Source organism: Vulpes vulpes, chromosome 1 (genome assembly GCF_048418805.1).
Source record: "Vulpes vulpes isolate BD-2025 chromosome 1, VulVul3, whole genome shotgun sequence".
NCBI lineage: Eukaryota > Metazoa > Chordata > Mammalia > Carnivora > Canidae > Vulpes > Vulpes vulpes.
Window position 1 is genome coordinate 105601112 of NC_132780.1, and position 17322 is coordinate 105618433.

At 41.5% G+C, this 17322-nt stretch overlaps 1 protein-coding gene and 1 non-coding gene across 3 annotated transcripts in view; one reads left to right on the forward strand and one right to left on the reverse strand.

The window, feature by feature from the left end:
- The window catches only part of NFKBIZ (NFKB inhibitor zeta), a 29009-nt gene extending 25923 nt beyond the window's left edge, over positions 1-3086 (forward strand). For both annotated transcript variants that reach the window (XM_025989989.2, XM_072722272.1), the window contains exon 12: positions 1688-3086. In XM_025989989.2, coding sequence (XP_025845774.1) covers positions 1688-1741 — 54 coding nt within the window. In that variant the 3' untranslated portion in view covers positions 1742-3086. The remainder of the gene's footprint in view (positions 1-1687) is intronic.
- An 8156-nt stretch (positions 3087-11242) lies between these two features.
- LOC112913824 (U6 spliceosomal RNA) lies at positions 11243-11349 on the reverse strand. The gene has a single exon (XR_003233741.1). It is a non-coding gene; the product is annotated as a U6 spliceosomal RNA (small nuclear RNA).
- Positions 11350-17322: the final 5973 nt, after the last annotated feature.

A 17322-nucleotide genomic window follows, 5' to 3' on the forward strand; every position in this document is an offset into this window, starting at 1 on the left:
CTCTGTAGAGCGTTCAGGATAGTCCTGGGGATGTAGTGAGTGCTCAGTAAACATTCCCTGTTCTAGTTGTTTCTGTCCACTAACTGATACTAAACCGAAAATGGAGGGTTGGTTATATAATTTAGAACCTACAGATATTTGAAACAAAGTTAGGCTTTACTCATCATACGGTGATATATTGTCTTTGGGGATTGAAGCTTCACATGACTCAACTTTAACTGATAACGAGAACTGAGTCTTTTCAGAACGTAAGATTTTTTGATGGAAATCTTTCCTTGAGGTAAATGAGGTTGACTGTGGCTGTGGGCAGGCCGTTACAAACTTTGATAATCACAAAATTACACAGAACACAGTTTAGCCTTTTCTTTGAGTCAACAGCCCTCACTGTGACCAGGCTGTTACCCTATTTGTGGCGCTCTTTGTAACTTCAAGTGAATCTCTTGATAATTTCTAGAGTTCTCCTGTTTGTTACACCATTTAATAGTTCCAAAAACGTCACAGTGTGAAGGTTCAGCTGAGAAAATGGAGCTGGAGAGGTTGCACAGATAGGAATCATCATCGAATAATAGTAAATGGCAGGCCTCCCCCCCCGCCCCCCGCCCCCCGCCCCCAGTGTTTGCTCCTGCTTCACTGTGGTGTGCAGCCATCCATCGGTGTTCTCAGGGATGAGAGTTGGGCAGCCGCTTGGCTCTTCCCTGTTCTTCTGTTACTCTTCCTTTCTGCTTTTGTGTTTTTGTGTCTTGTGTGTTGGGGGGAGGGTTTTCTCCTTTGCTTCTGTGGTCAGGCTCTGGTCATCGTGTTTCCCATCCCAGCAGCTATCAGTGGCGTCCCCTGCCCTAATCTTCTTTCCTCCAATTGGTCACTTTTAATCTGCTGTGGGCCAGGAGATAGATAATGACATTTGTCAGACTGGGGTATAAAATCAATCACTAGATTCTGAGTGAACCGAGGGGCTCTCCTGTGATTCGAACATTTATGCACAGATGCTTTATTTATTTATTTTTTAAAGCTTTTAAAATTTACTTTAGAGACAGTGCCTGTGAATGAGCAGGGGTGGGGGTAGAGGGATAGGGAGAGGGAGAGAGAAAATCCCAAGCCCACTGCGGGGCTCGCTCTCACGACCCTGAGATCATGACCTGAGCTGAAATCAAGAGTCAGGCGCTTAGCTGACTGAGCCACCCAGGCGTCCCTTTGTGCAGATGCTTTAATTGGATCTCATGACAGCTGTTCTCACTTTTAAAGTATATTAAAGATTAACCTGTATATTTATGAAGTGGATTCTGGGTTCTTGTTAGTTGAAGTAGACGTTGATATGGGTGAGATACCACAATATGCCATAATCACGGCCTTACGTGAAATGTTCTCACAAATAGTACGAGTAGAGATTAGGAAAGGATGACATCGTTGGAGATTTTCAACTTTAGATAATTCTTAATGGAGATGCTGTACTTTCTTGTACTCCGAGATCATTATAGAAGAGCTCTGATAAGCTTGAAAGGAGTTACAGTAGTAGTTTTTAAAGTCACCCTAAAATCTGGACAGGTATTGTTGCGTACTTCTTCATCTGTTTACTTCCAAGTTGATAGGAGTGGTGTAGAGTGTATAAAAAAGGGATCAAATTCTGAAGGAAATACGGTACCTTGAGGGTAAGAAAGAAACCTCACAAATCTATTTATTTCTCTTCCAGATCCGACGTATCCTGAAGGGAAAGTCTATTCAGCAGAGAGCTCCACCGTATTAGCTCCACTGGCTTGGAGCCTGGTCGGCAACACTCACTGTCAGTTAGGCAGTCCTAATGTATCTGTACATAGACCATTTGCCCTGTATTGGCAAATGTAAGTTGTTTCTATGAAACAAACATATTTAGTTCACTATTATATAGTGGGTTATATTAAAGGAAAAGGAGAAAAATACCTAATTCCTCTTGGCAGATTTTAATATTTCATACCCAGGTATCTGGGATCTACACATCTGAATTTAATCTTGAATGGTAAAATCGACTTCAGTTAACAGTAGCTTTTGGGTAGGACAAGGCTTTGCTTTGTAGCAAAGGGCATTGCTCGTGTAGCTATTGCCAGTTGAAAAGCAAGTAAACTATAAACATTGTTTTTACGAAAAAGGAATGCATTTGAAAGGGAAAAAAATCAATCTGGGTGTAGTCGTGAGGCTTCATTTGGCCTGATGAAGTACCTGATAGTCGTTACTGGCGTTGGAAAGCGTCTAGGCGTTGGACTAGATGAAGTGTACCATGGTTAAAATTCGATTTTCACAAATTGTATATAATTGTTTTTGTCTTTTGTTTGTACATATTTGGTCATTAACATGGCCACATTTGAAATGTAAATCAGTAAAACAGAGAAGAACAAGTGAACTGTCACTATTTAAAAAAAATTCTGCACATTCAGAAGAGCTGTGTAATCACCCATCTACCATCTCTGTAGAAGGAAACAGATGGAGAATCGTTCCCCTAGTGGCTGATCGAGCTCTGTTTGAATTGTACATATGCTTTTACTCATGCGTGGAGGTGAGGCATGGCATTTGTAAGGAATTGCATGCTCTTAAAGAGAATACTTCTTTGTGCTCTCTTTCTAGAATTTATAATTTACTTGGTGGAATTTTGTTTTACCTTTATGGGAACATCAAAAAGTCAATACTGAAACGTGTCTTACTGTTTTTTTTTATTGTCAAGTAGTGATAACACAGCATGATGTTTTATATTACCATTCTGAAAAAAACGCCTTATTTTTTAGTAACCTTGATTCTATTAATATTATTTTGCTTACCTCTGGCATACCCCAAGGAATGTATTTGGTTTTGATTGCACACTAATTCACTGTAATAAATTTGATTCATTAAAAAGCTTTTTTTTTTTCCTTAAATGAGAAGTCCCACAAGCAGCTTGGCTGATTTATCGTCTTCGTAGCTAAATCCTACTAAAAAAGTTGACCTTTGGATCGATCACATTGTTTGACCCAGTATGTCTTGTGGACAAAAGTTATAGTTATTTGGTATCTGTAAATACGGCTGTGATGTGAACTCATGGAAAAACTCATGCATGGATTTAAATAAACATTAATTCAATAATACTCTTCATTTTAAGGATGTGCATTTCTTTTCCCAGTCCCTTATTTATATTTCCCTAGGTTGAAAAAGTGCTATTAATTATTAATCTGAATACCTTTAAATTAGTTAATATATTTTAATTTGGATTTTTTTTAAGAACATGATTCCTAAAGGTATATAAAGTTTAACATAAAAAAATTCTTTGCCAAGTTCATAGAGGTTTATTAGGTTCTGAGAATATCATGAAGCCTTAATAGCCTTAATATCATGAAGCCTTAATAGCCTTAATATCACGAAGCCTTAAATGTTGATCATTTAGAAGTTTATGTGCCAGAAAAGCCTTTATGTTTGTGACTTTATTTTTCATTCTTTTTTTTTTTTTAAACTTTTTATTTATTTTTGATAGTCACAGAGAGAGAGAGAGAGGCAGAGACACAGGCGGAAGGAGAAGCAGGCTCCATGCACCGGGAGCCTGATGTGGGATTCGATCCCGGGTCTCCAGGATCGCGCCCTGGGCCAAAGGCAGGCGCCAAACCGCTGCGCCACCCAGGGATCCCGTATTTTTCATTCTTTATTCTGTGGGAACAGTGAGCACAGGAAAAACAGGAGATGACCGGGATCACCCCGAGAGATGTCAGCCTGGGAAGGGCAGTAAACGGGGTCCTTCTCCTTCCCAACATGCCATTTTGACGTGTGAGAACTAACACCCCAACGTCTGTTAGCTTCAGTTACTGCACATACATTGTATTCTTAAAAGCTCTTGAGAATCTGGTAAAAGTCATGAATCTTTTCTCTGGAAAAGTCTACCTATGTATATATATGCAAATTCTGTATACAGTATCTCCCATTGCGTTGCACTGCAACCTGATAACCAGAACAGTAGAAAGGAGAGGCCCCTGTGGAACATAGCTACACAGTGAGCTTTTTTCAAGCGAGCTTGCCTCTCAAGGTCTGTCATAATTAATCGAAGCAGTGCTTGGCAGGCATAGGATTTGTGTGTGTTTGGGTGTGCAAAGCTGTATAAGGGATAATATGAGGCGTTCAAAGACAAAAGGCCTATTTCTTAAGATGTATATGTGGGAAACAAGGCATGCGCTCTGCTAGGTAGCATAAAAGGAGAAATCTAGAGATTCAGAAGGAGAGTATCTTTGAGAGAGAAGTAAGTAGGGAGACTTCAAGGTAGAGCATGTGAGCTGTATCTTCAGAAGTGTTGATTTGGACATTTCTAGAGGGGGAGGAGGGGCTGGCGAAAGGGACAGAAACAGAAGATGATGTGAACCAAGACAATAGTATTTTGGGGGAATCACCAGTGATTCAGTGTAGTTTCGTTAGCATCTGGATGGCCAATTAGTTTCATCTCGGGTTCCAGCCCTGACGGTAGCATTCTCATGAGAGGCATGTTGAGGAACATGCTCAAGCAGCCCGGGGCTTGGCCAGAGAGGGCGCTGTGATTGATGAGCAGGATCTGCTGCCCAGGTATGCGGAGTGGCTCTTGGTATTGTTTTAAGGAATGAGCCCCGCAGAAAGCAAGACCACGTGCTCAACGGCAACCTAGTGCCTGCTACAGTGCCTGGCACGTACAAGGAGCTCATAAAACAATGGGGTAAATGAGTGTATGAAGGTATGAGTGTGTGCCGATGCCGGTTGGGATCACCGATTCTGGGCAGAAGTCAGGTTTGAGCCAAAGTTCTATTATTTTTTTTTTTTAATTAATTTTTATTGGTGTTCAATTTACCAACATACAGAAGAACACCCAGTGCTCATCCTGTCAAGTGTCCCCCTCAGTGCCCGTCACCCATTCCCCTCCAACACCCGCCCTCCTCCCCTTCCACCACCCCTAGTTCGTTTCCCCGAGTTAGGAGTCTTTATGTTCTGTCTCCCTTCCTGATATTTCCTACACATTTCCTCTCCCTTCCTTTATATTCCCTTTCACTATTATTTATATTCCCCGAATGAATGAGAACATACACTGTTTGTCCTTCTCCGATTGACTTATTTCACTCAGCATAATACCCTCCAGTTCCATCCACGTTGAAGCAAATGGTGGGTATTTGTCGTTTCTAATTGCTGAGTAATATTCCATTGTATACATAGACCACAGCTTCTTTATCCATTCATCTTTCGATGGACACCAAAGTTCTATTATTAAGCAATAATGAGCTAATAGAGTTTTGAACTTGACTCAGCCACGTAATCTAATCGTGAAATCAATGGTACGTTAATGAAAATGGGCGTAGTTGTACTCCTTATTTATTTAAAAGATTTATTTATTTTAGAGAGTGAGCAAGCAGGGAGAGGGGCAGAGGGGAAGAGAGAATCTTGAAGCAGACTCCCCACTGAGCGTGGAGTGGGGCCCTGGGACCCCGAGACCATGACCTGAGCCATCCACAACCAAGTGCCAGCTGCCCAACAAACTGAGCCACCCAGGCACCCCTGTTCATTTATTTTTAAAAATTTATTTGAGCAGGAGGGAAGGACCGGGGAACGGGCAGAGGGAGAGGGAGAGAGAATTTCAAGCAGACTTCACGCTGAGCCCCACACAGGGCTCCATCCCACGACCCCCAGGCCACAACCTGAACCGAAATCAAGAGCTGGATCCTTAACCGACTGAGCCCCCCACCCCCACCCCGGGTGTCCCTGGCTGTGCTCTTTTTAAAATCAGGTGGTTCCTTTTGCAAAGGACTAACCCGAGGACCGTAGTTTGGTATTTCAGTAAGGAATCCCCTCAAAGTCCAGAGACCAAAGCTTCCAGTTCTATTTGTTAATCAAATCAGTAACATTTAATATCCTTTCTACGTTTTTACATAATGAGGAGAGGAGAATTTCCGCCGACTCCTCTAACCTTTAATAAATGTCAACTTCTTAAACTCAGCACCACTGACATGCACGTCCTGATAGCATCAGTTGTGTGGTGAGTGTGACCTCGGGGTGCTGTCGCCCCGGCCCCGGCCCCAGCCTTCCTGGTTCCTCTGAGATCAGGCAGGGGTCTGGGGGTCCGCAGGGGCTACGGCCCGACTGCTAGGTTTCTGTCTGTCCTGGTGGTGCCCTGGCCCTGCTCCTGAGAGGAGGGAGGGACCATCTTCCTTAGTATTGTCAGAATAGCACAGTATCTGATGCACAGGAGTCAGTAAATACTTGAGTTTGCCTTTACAGCCCTTTTATTTTCTCTTTTCTTTCTTTTTTTTAATTTTTTATTTCTTTTATTTTTTTATTATTTTTTAATTTTCTCTTTTCACAGCATATTTCATACTTTGATGTGTCACTATTTTATCCCCCACATGGGATTACAATTTTTAGTGCAGAAATACATTCATACTCCAGGGTTACACCAGCCCTGGTTTTCGTCTGTTTTCTGGTCCCCTCCGGACTCTGCTAGACCCCGAATCCTTACTTGCAGGCGCAGTGCGACCGGAGATTGTTCTGGAAGCGTGTCCAGCTTTCTTAGGTGTAGGCTGTGTCCTCTAGTCCAGGCTCACTGTTCCCTTGGCCTCCCAGCCCAACTGGGTTTGGGATCGAGGGGGAGTCAGACAGCTAGTCCAGCGGCTGAATGCGCTAGGGCCAAGGTCTCAGCATCTGGTAGGCATCAGCACCTTTCCAGAAGCTTCTGAAACGTGCAAGTGCCTCGGCCCCACCTCAGACTTCCTGAGTCAGAATTTCCCAGGTTTTTCAGAGCTCCGGGCAGGTATATATGAAGATGATTTAAGTGCAGCTTTAATCTAAATTATTTAGGAAATGCAGACTTTGGAGAGAGTACGTGTGGCTGGACAGTGGCCACGTGGTGGGAACAGAATGAGTTGCTGGAACCCCCGGGGGGCTAAGGTAGCGACCTGAGGAATGCCTGCTGCGTGCCAGGCGTGCATGTTAGAGGAAGCAGCGTTGACAGATCAGGAGTCACCAAATCTGTTTTTTGTTTTCCTTTTTCTGAGGTCATTTTGGTTTTTAATCCTCAGGTGTATCAGTTTCCTAGGACTATGTAACAAGTTACCACAAAGCCGGCGGCTGACAGCAAGAGAAATGTGCCCTCTTACAGTTGTGGAGGCCGGAGCCCCGACACGAAGGGGTCGGCAGAACCATGCTTCCTCCAAAGGCCCTAGACGAGGATTCCTCCTCACCTGTTTCAGTTTCCGGCAGCTGCAGGCAGGTGTTCCTGGGCCCGTGGCCCTGTCGCTCGGGCCTCGGCCTCCACCTCACGTAGCCTTCCCCTCCACGCCCGGGTCTCTCCTCTGTGGGCCTCTAACAGCAGCACCCTTGTCATCGCATGGAGGCCCCACCGAATAATCCAGGGAGGACTTCAGCTTGAGATTCTTAACTACGTGTGCAAAGACCCTTTTTCCAAATGGGGTAAGGTTCACAGGTTCTGAGGACATGGACCTGCCTTCTTGGGGGCCACCATTTAAACCACTACACCAGGGAAAGGGGCCTTACAATCTTGTCTTCTACTGTTACTCCTTTTACAAAATGGTTAAGATGAATACTTCTTTTTGAGCAACACTGTAGTCCTGTCTTCAGAATCTACGAGCATTTTTTATACATATTTGGTTTAAGATGTGATCTATCGTCTCCATTTCATTTTTTATTTATTTATTTTTCCATTTCATTTTTTTAGATGTAATAACTGGCATTGACCAGGAGACTCATTTCACGTTGACAAACTTTAGTAGAAACAATAAAATAGTTATTGGGCTGTATAATAATTTAGAAATTATTGTAATGGTCAAACAAACTTTAATTATTCGAAACTTACAGGAAAGCGTCTTTGATCATCATCAACCATTTCATTCTCTGGTATGCATGTGAATGAACTTGCTTCTCCTCACCTTGACCACACTACCTAAAAAGCACCATAATCATAAAGGACATGCTTTCATTTTTGACCATCTGACCTTGTAATGATAAAAGCAGGGTAGGCACTTCCTGGAAACCAGAGACATTTGAAAGTGAAAGATCAACTCCAGGAAATCTGTGGTTTCAGACAATAAATACTGAACCACTTTGCCAAAATCCATTGAAATATCACGTTTTAGGTCTAGATGTTAATTTTTCAAGTGACAGGATTCTGGCTATTTATTCTAAAGTAGAGATTTCAATAGTTCTGGGTACTTGGTACCTGAATCCAGTATGTGTTTCCTGTAGGAACAGCTTAGTACCTTTGGGTTCTGATAATAGGGACACATTTTAAGATTATGAAATAATATTAGATGTCTTAGCTGAAGTGATTTGGAGCATACGTTTGAAATCATTGCTTATTTTCTCAACCTCATGGTGTCTTAATGCCTTGGCCTTTTCTCTGTGTTTGCAGCCAAACGTCTCTCTAGCAGACCCTCAGCGTCAAGCCCCTGTGGAAGAGTGTGGGCTACTTCACTCGGGCGTCTCTCGTGGAAGCTCAGGTGTCGGCTGCTCTGGGGGCGAACTGCCCCTGTCTTTTGGGGACTTGGGGTTTGAGTGTGAGCATTTATTTGTCTCAGTGGGAGTCTGTTCATCGAGGGCCTGTCTTTCTGAAATGGCTCCAAATGTTTGTTTTACGCAGGATATCACTTTCATTCATCTTTTAAAAACCTTTCTCTCCCTTTTTGCCCTAGGATGTATTCCTTCTAAAATTACATTAACATTTTCAAAAAATTCTCCTCTGTAGGCTCTCGCAGACATGGAAATAAGAATTGTTCATCCTCAAAAAAAAAAAAAAAAAGATTTGTTCATCCTCAGGATGGCAGTTTTGTAGAAAACTAAAAATATATTACTTGGGAAAAAAGGAAAGCATTTGGCCTTTTGGATTCTTGTTCCCAGGAAATTCCTGGATAAATTTTCAAAGAGATTGAATTCTGGACTCAATGGTAGGAAACTTTAAAATTAACATACCACATTGCTGTGTCTAAAAGAAAAATAAATGAATGAGACACTTCCAGGGGCTTACAAAATTATTTTTTCTATAGGACGGACAAAGCTATAATTTTAATAGGCTGCTCTTCCCAAACAGATCTTCTAAACTTAACAAAAATCTGTCCATTTTTTTCATGTGGTGCAGTAGACAAAGATCTATAGACAGAAACTTAACTTCTACAGATTATTAATTTCTATACACATTTCAATCATACAGACTAATGAAGAACTTCATTGAAAGTTGACAGGTTCCATTTTAAGACATTTTATTTCCAAATGAATCAGTTTTTTCTTTTCTTCCCTCGGGTGTCATTGTTATATCAAATCTGTTATCAAGGTAAAAATATTTGTCGAATTAACCTTTTTTTTTCTATTTTCCTTGCCACCACCTATGTCTAGGTTTTTAGGACTTCATTCCTTGATTACCACAATAGGCTTAAAAAAACCCATTTTATTATGGAAACATTCAAACATGCAGAAGTAGACAGAATAGTGTTTGGGACCCCATGTGCCTATCAGGAAACTTCATCAGTTATAATCATTTTATTATTTTTGTTTCTTCCCCCTTCGTTTTCTCTTAAAGATGTGAAAGCCCACCCCACTCATCACAGAATGTTAGTGTGTATTTCTAGTTGATAAGCAATTTTTGTCTCCCATAGCTTTCTAATTATTCTTTCTCTAATCTTATTTTTCTCACCAATCCAACAATTTCTAACTATTTGGCATACTTTTATGAAACCTAAGAAGGTTTCAAAGGCTCAGGATTGCTTATTGAATCAAATGCAAACTCTCGTCCTGATTTACAAAGCCATCTTTTCTTTAGTTTCCCCCATCTGTTTGGTTGTCCATTATTCCCAAATAGGCTGTCAGGTGGGTCTCCTCACTACTCAGCCGATGCCTTGATTTTTCCTGTCTCTGGTCATGCTCTTGCCTACCCAAATTCTCTGCATCCTAGAAAGCTCTGCTTGGGTGATGTCACTTCTATGAAGCTTTTCCCAGCTCATACTGACTTCTTTCTGCCCTGAACACTTGGGATTTAAGCATAGTTCCTAAAGTCTGGTGTGTGTGTGTGTGTGTGTGTATATATATATATATATATATATATATTTTAATGGTATTCTAGTCTTAATTAGTGTAATCTGGGAAGTAGGTTCTGAGTCACTGACTGGCAGTATTTGTTTTTAAAGACAACTTTAAGATGTTTGGGTGAACGGTATCTCTAGGGTTATAAGAAAGGTCAGTGGTGCCGCACAAAATCTAGCATCAGTATGATACATGGAATTCTAGGATTGGATTCGTAGTGTCTGCCCCTGGTGTTACTCCTGTGATTACGCTACGTTACATGACCAAAGTTATTTTCCAGATGTGATTAAGGTTAGTAATCAGTCGACCTTAAGGTAGGGAGACTATCCAGGTGCACCTGGTCTAATCACACGAGCCCTTTAAAGGAAGGGAGTCCTTTAAAGGACTCTGGCTGGTCACAGAAGAGGAAGAGAGATTCTAAGCCTGAGAAGGATTACACCTACAATTATTGGCTTTGAAGGTGAAGGAAGGGGGGGCTATGAACCAAGGAATGAAGGCAGTTCCCAGATAGCCAGAAGGAAAATGGGATCTCAGTCCTACAAGCCCAAGGAACTGAATCCTACCAATGGGCTGAATAAGCTTGGAAGCAGACTCTTCTCTAGAACCTTCAGATAAGAACCCTGCCCAGCTGACTCCTGTGGTTTGGCCTTGTGATACACCACGCAGAGAGTACCACCAGGACCATTCAGTTTTCGGACCTGCCAAGCTGTCAGATAATAAATGGCTGGTGTTTTAAGCTGCTGCGTTAGTGGTAATTTGCTATGCAGCCATGGAAAATGAATAAAGTAGATAACACAGGATTTGAACTCATGGTAAGTTTTATGCAATTTCTGCTGTTTGTCTTCCCCTCAGTTTTACTGAGCTATAACTGACATACAGCACTGTAGGTAAGTTTAAGATATGCTGCATAATGACTTGACATCCATGCATCTGAAATGACTGCCACAGGAAATTGAGTTACCATCTGTCACTTCATATAGTTAACATTTTTTGTTTTTCCTCATGATGAGAACTCTTAAGATCTGCTCTCTTAGTAACTTTCAGATGTACCACACAGCAATGTTAACTACAGTCATCAGGTACAATGCATCGTCAGTGCTTACTTATCTTGTAAGTGCAAGTTTGTACCTTTTGACCACCTGCACCCAATTTCCCCACCCCCACTCCCTTCCTCTGGTAACCACAAGTCTCTTCTCTTTTTCTTTTTCTTTCTTTCTTTTTTTTTTTTTTTTTTTTTAGGATTTTGTGTGTCATCCTTGTGCAGAGGTCATGCTAATGTCCTCTGTATCACTCCAGTTTTAGTACATGTGCTGCTGAAGTGAGCAACCTGCTACCTTATTAGGGCTCCAAATCCATAAGGGAGGTTTTCCAACAGATGGAGGCACTCAACATGTGTGGTCATTGCGCAGGCTAGTGGTGCCCTTAGTTTAAGATGCTTTGCTTTGGTCCATCAATTTCTGACTACAGATAGGAAAACTTCAAGGAGAATAAGGCCTAGCTTTCCTTTTTTTTTTTTTTTTTTAAGTCTTTAGGAGGGTCGTTGAGGAGCGGGAGGTAATTAGAGCAGCTTATGTGGCTGGTATTAGTGTTGGTTCGTTATACGGTCGGACTAATCATTATCTCTGATCTGAGACTGGGCAGGTTTTGTAGGAGATGTGCCCCTAAGCTCTGCAGGCAGCCAAGATTTCTGATGATAGAACTTGCTTAAAAAATAAACACAGAGACTCACTTGCTTCGGGAATTGGTCAACAAATAGTTAATGAGGATATGTAGGTAGATGGGAACTGAAATTACAGTTTCTTCTGCGGCTCAGAATCAGAGACAGAAGACAGTTTAATGGCCAGCTGTGTCTGCAGTCCTGCACATATTACACAAACACATGGTTAGACATTTATTTGGGGTGCCTGCGTATGGTTCATAAAGAACTTGTTCCTTATAGAGTATACTGCTGAATGACTCCTTGCAGGATGATGATGAAGCTACAGCTTCTAATTTAAAGAGTTAGGCAACTATCCTTTTAAAAATTGACTTTGTGAGGTATAGTTTGCATACAGTAAAAGGTATTTTTAAATGTATAGTTCATCAACTGCATACACCCACACAACCATCACCACACTCAAGAGACAGCACATTTTCATCAACCAGGCAGTTCCCTTGTACACACCCCTTGCACTCGATCCCTCTCTCCATTCATTGCTCCAGGTAGCCACTGATCTGATTTCTATAGATTAGATTATAGATTAGTTTTGCCTCTCTGGCACAGCATAGAAATGGAACCATACAGAATGTACTCTGGTGTTCAGTCTCTTTCACTCAGCATGACGTTTTGATTCGTCTACGTAGTTGCATTTAATAGTAGGATATTTTTATTGCTGGATAGTATCAATAACACAATTTGTTAGCCATTCACCTATTTTTTTTTTTAGCCATTCACCTATTGGTGGACATTTGGATTATTCCAGTTTTTGGCTATTAGGAATAAAGTTGCAAGGACAGTCTTTGTGTGGAGCTATGATTTTTGTTTCATTTTGGTAAATGCCTAGGCATGGAGTAGCTGGTTCAGATGATGAGTGTCTGTTTAATTTTAAAATAAACTGTCAAACTGTTTTCCAAAGCGGTTGTATGATTTTTCAATTTCATTGGCAATGTGGAGGAGACCCAGCTACTGTCCACCTTCCTTAATACTTGGTATTATTGGGTTTTTTAAAGTGTTAGTCTTTTTTTTTTTTTTTTTAAGATTTCTTTATTTATTTTGGTGGGGGAAGGACAGAAAGAAAGGGAGAGAATCTCAAGAAGACTCCCTGCTGAGTAGGGGGCCCCAAATTGGGGAACATATAGGTAAAATAATGTTATTGGGGTGTCATATCTGCTAAGTGGCAGTTCTAGGAGGTCTATAGGAAGTCCTTAAGAATTTCCATTATGGAAATGTACACAGCAGAAAGGGTCTTAGAAAGAAACAAAATTTATTACTGTGTACATGAGAAGGGAAGTTTGTGAGGGTATTTGTGAGTGTGTGTGAGTATGCAAGGGTGCATAATATGCGAGAGCTCACACCTCAGGATCTTCCCAGATGTGGCTCTCTCCCTTGACCATCCTCTTCACTTTTAGTCCACCTGACTTATCCTTAGGGTTTAGCTTTTTTGGCGGGGGGAGGGGCAGAGGGAGAGTGAGAATCTTTTTTTTTTTTTTAATAGGTTTTTTTAAAAAAAGATTTTATTTATTTATTCATGAGAGACACAGAGAGAGAGAGAGGCAGAGGGAGAGAGAGACTTTCAAGCAGAATCCATGATGAGAGTGGATCCCAACACAGGGCTCCATCTCGTGACCTTGAGATTGTGACCTGAGCCGAAATCAAGTCAGGTGCTCAACCAACTGAGCCACCCAGGCCCCGCCATGGTTCAGCTTTGACATCACTACTTCAGGAAAGCTTGTTGCATGCTTTCATATTTTGTTGCTCTTTAGTTTTTTCTATCACAATTGTAATTGAATTTACAGAAATATTTCTTTAGTGAATATCTTTTCCAATGTACTGCAGGCTCCATGGGGCCCATTTCCCATCATGTATCTAACATGTAACAGTTTCTGGCATGGAGCGTCAATAACTATTCAACTATTCAACTATTTGTTGAATATGTGTATTTGTTGAATGAATGAATGAATATCCAAGAGTAAGTAGGTTTCCTTTCTCAGAGTCCTATTCTGAGAAATTCATTCTTTTTGGTGTATAGGTCTATGAGTTTTTACTTAAAAAAAAAAGTCATGTAGCTACCATAAGAGTCCAGATATAGAGTAATTTTATCTGTTCCCTGTGGGCACCCCCCCCCCCCCACAAATTCCCTTTTAGTAACCCTTTGTGGCCAAATTCTACCCTCAACCTTTGACCTCTGGCAACTCCTGAGAATTGCTTATTTTATATTACCCTGAGCTCTTCTTTTCTTTCCATCCTGCCTTGTGTGTATTTCAGCTGTCTTACCACTCAATAGTACTCTTGTACATTTTATCAGAGAAATGAAATTAATGCAGATAGTTGCCTCACACCAAATTTATGCTCCACACGGAATCATTTCAGTAAATAAACTATACTTGACTACTTTAGGAATAAGAAGAGAGACACTAGGTCACCTGGGTTTTTGTTTGTGGCCTATTGTTTTTACTTTCTTAGTAGCTCTTAACATCTGTACGCACCTCTATTTCCCTACCCCTGCTTTAATTCAGTTTCATGATCTTGCCTAGGTCATTGCCATGGCCTCCGCCCTGATTCCTTGCCTCTGATACTTCCTTGCTTACACTTCATCTCTACATTTCACCCAGGGTGAACTCAGACTCGAAGACTGAGAGCTCTTTGGTAGTAACCTCTGGAGCCTCAGTACCCAGGCATGCTACTCAGAGCTCTTCATGAGGCCCCTGCTTACTTCTTCAGGGTCATCATTCTTCAGGGTCTTGTTTCTTGCACTCTGTGGTGTTCCAGATGTTCCAGATTATTTGACATTTTATGAATGTGCCATGCATATGGTTTTTTAAAAGCTCTGTTCATGCTGCCTTGAAAGCCTTTTGTGGCTTTATCTGTTCAGTGAATGTCTACTAATTATTGAAGGCTATACAGGCTGTCTCCTGCCTTCCCAAAGACCTGTTGATTATTCCCTCTTTTGTCCTGGTAGTTACCTGTCCACCCATCTGCCTAACACCCATAGTTCCTTATTGCACACCTACATTCACATATTTGTCTCCACTCACTAGAAACACAGCTCTTTGAGGCCCAATCTGTTTCTTACTCATCTTTGAATCCTCAGTGCCTAGCACAGTGCCTGCCATACAGTAGATGCTCAACAAACATTTGCTGAATGCATCAATGGAAAGGTTTATATTGTATTACTACCTGAGCATTTTAATGGTTTATACAGACCTGTTTTACATTTATCTTTTCTTGGTATTTTGGAAAATTTCTATCAACTACTCTCCCATTTTCATGAGAAGCTAATGATCCTATTTTGTGTGGTCACTTGAAGTTCTCTCTAACCTTCCATCAGTCGCTATGCTTCTATATCTGTGTGACCTGGTTAGTTGGCATTATTTCAACTGGGCTTACCCAGGGCTGTTTGCGTATAGAAACTCAACTTGCAACTATGGAAGTGAAAAAGGGGAAAATAGGAGATGTCGAAAGTGAACATGAATTTCCCATTCGTGGCTAACTGGCTTTGAGCTTCCTCTCCATTGAGGCTCAGAGTAAAGTCAAAGCTCTCATTATGTGCTCAGGTTTGAACTTGCTATAGGTCATGCTGTTAGTCAGCTATTTATCAGTTGTATTCAGTGCCTTATTAACTTTATGGACTTTCACCTCAATTATCTTAGTCTTAAGGTGTTTGGGTGCAACGTATTTACCATTAAAGTGGAGATACAGTCTTTCTATGGGAAAACGAAGACAATAAATCCTCTAAAAATATTCTGTCCAACTCATCACATCTTTTCATCATAAAAAAGCAAACACTAGTGTAGGAAAGGATTCTTACTAACAAAGTAATCATATTTGTGATCAGTCAGCTCTTGGTCAGGAGTGAGGGAAGGTGGGAGATGGGAGGCAATAGTTTGGGTCTTCATCTCCTTATGACCAGGATTTGGGTGTGGGTGGGACTCCCTGTTGAATGCCTCCAAGTATAATCTTGGAGCTCTCTGGAAAGGAAACTGTCATCTCTTAGGACAGTTATATATTCTAGGAAAGATCTAAGTTGTAAAGAAAGCGTTTGGCACCCTGATTTCAAATTTTCATATTACTAATTTAGGTTGCAGTGATATTTCTCTCAAATTTTCATTTTCACTAGGATCAATAAGGAAGCTTGTTAAAACAGACAGCCCTGATTTCTACTCCTGGATACTCTGGTTCAGTAGGTTTGGGATGGACCCTGGGAAGATGAATGAATAACCATCTCTGATACACAAAGAAGGAAAACTCTTTTTCCTTGGATTGTTGGAGCAGGACAGGCCAATGTCCTTGGCATTTCCGAGGTTGTTGATGGACCAAAGCAGTTCCATAAAAACGGGTTCAAAACACTGGGACCATCTGTCCCAAACCTCATCTATTTTTGATGTCTGGATGTCCGTTTGATCTTGTGGGAAACACTCATGAGCAGAAAGCATAGGTGGCACCCAAGAAGGAGTCAGGCTGAAGAAAAGCATGAGGAGTGTGCTGGAAAATGTACTATTAAATTCTGCTGGGGTGAAGATTCCACTGAACTGAGTTTGTGGAGTACCACAGACGCACTGGGGAGAACATTGAGCTTGCATCATTGCACCCTCCTGCTATGACTTATGTCCTGGCTTTATAGACTTTCACCACAGCCAACTTAAAGTTTGGACATATTTGACGTGTGGTTGTACAAATAGGATGGAGGCTGAGCAGAGATAAAAGATGCACAGGGGCCTGAAGAGGTGGACAGATATGTGGAATGCTGTCTCTTAACCTGCTTTCTGCTCTGAGTCGAATTCCAAAGGTTGGTTCAGTTCTCCAGGTTTGGTTCGGGTCTCCAGAAGGTAGGCTTGGTTTCCATGTCCATAGCCTTTTCTGCTGGATGAGCTCTGGAATTAGGGCTGTCTAGTGGTAGGGTGGAGAATGGTGGTAGCTGAGGGCTTTCACTGAACTTTCATTGAATAATAAATAACTTACACCAGATGGCTGAGACACATGGAATTTTCAGAGAGACCTTTAAGGCAACCATTTTCCAGGTACTATTTTGATCCTGGGACATTTGAGGGTGAGGGCTACACACCCAGGCCCAGTGGCAGAATGCAGAAATGCCTCAGCACATTTTAGAAACCTGAGGATTAGCTGTCCCAGGGGTGGTGGATCGCCGTGGTTTGTTTTTGAAGAAAAGATTTCCTGAAACTGACAAGAGCAATTTTGCATCATTTCTGGGGCTGAGGCAATTAGTAGAAATTGCACTATTTTTTAAATAATTAGGCATAATTACCCCGAGGTTTGGAAAATTCGAACAGTGTGCTCAATACAAGAAGGAAGGTAACTTCGAGGTATTGTGTTCGATCCCTGGAAATCACGTTTGTCCCACTCTTTCAATAGCTTCTCTGGTTATGTGTTGCCAGCCCAGGATAATCTAGGGCTACTTTTCCCTCCATGCATCCCTGAATTTCAAATGTAAATGGGGTGGGTGAAGACCTCTGACCTGCCCCTCATCCCTCTAGAGTACAGTACCCCAATACCTGCTATTGCCAAGCCCAGACAATATTACTCAAGGTTTTTGCTAAGGGATCACTTGGGTAAGACATAGTCTTACAGTCTCTCTTGTCTGC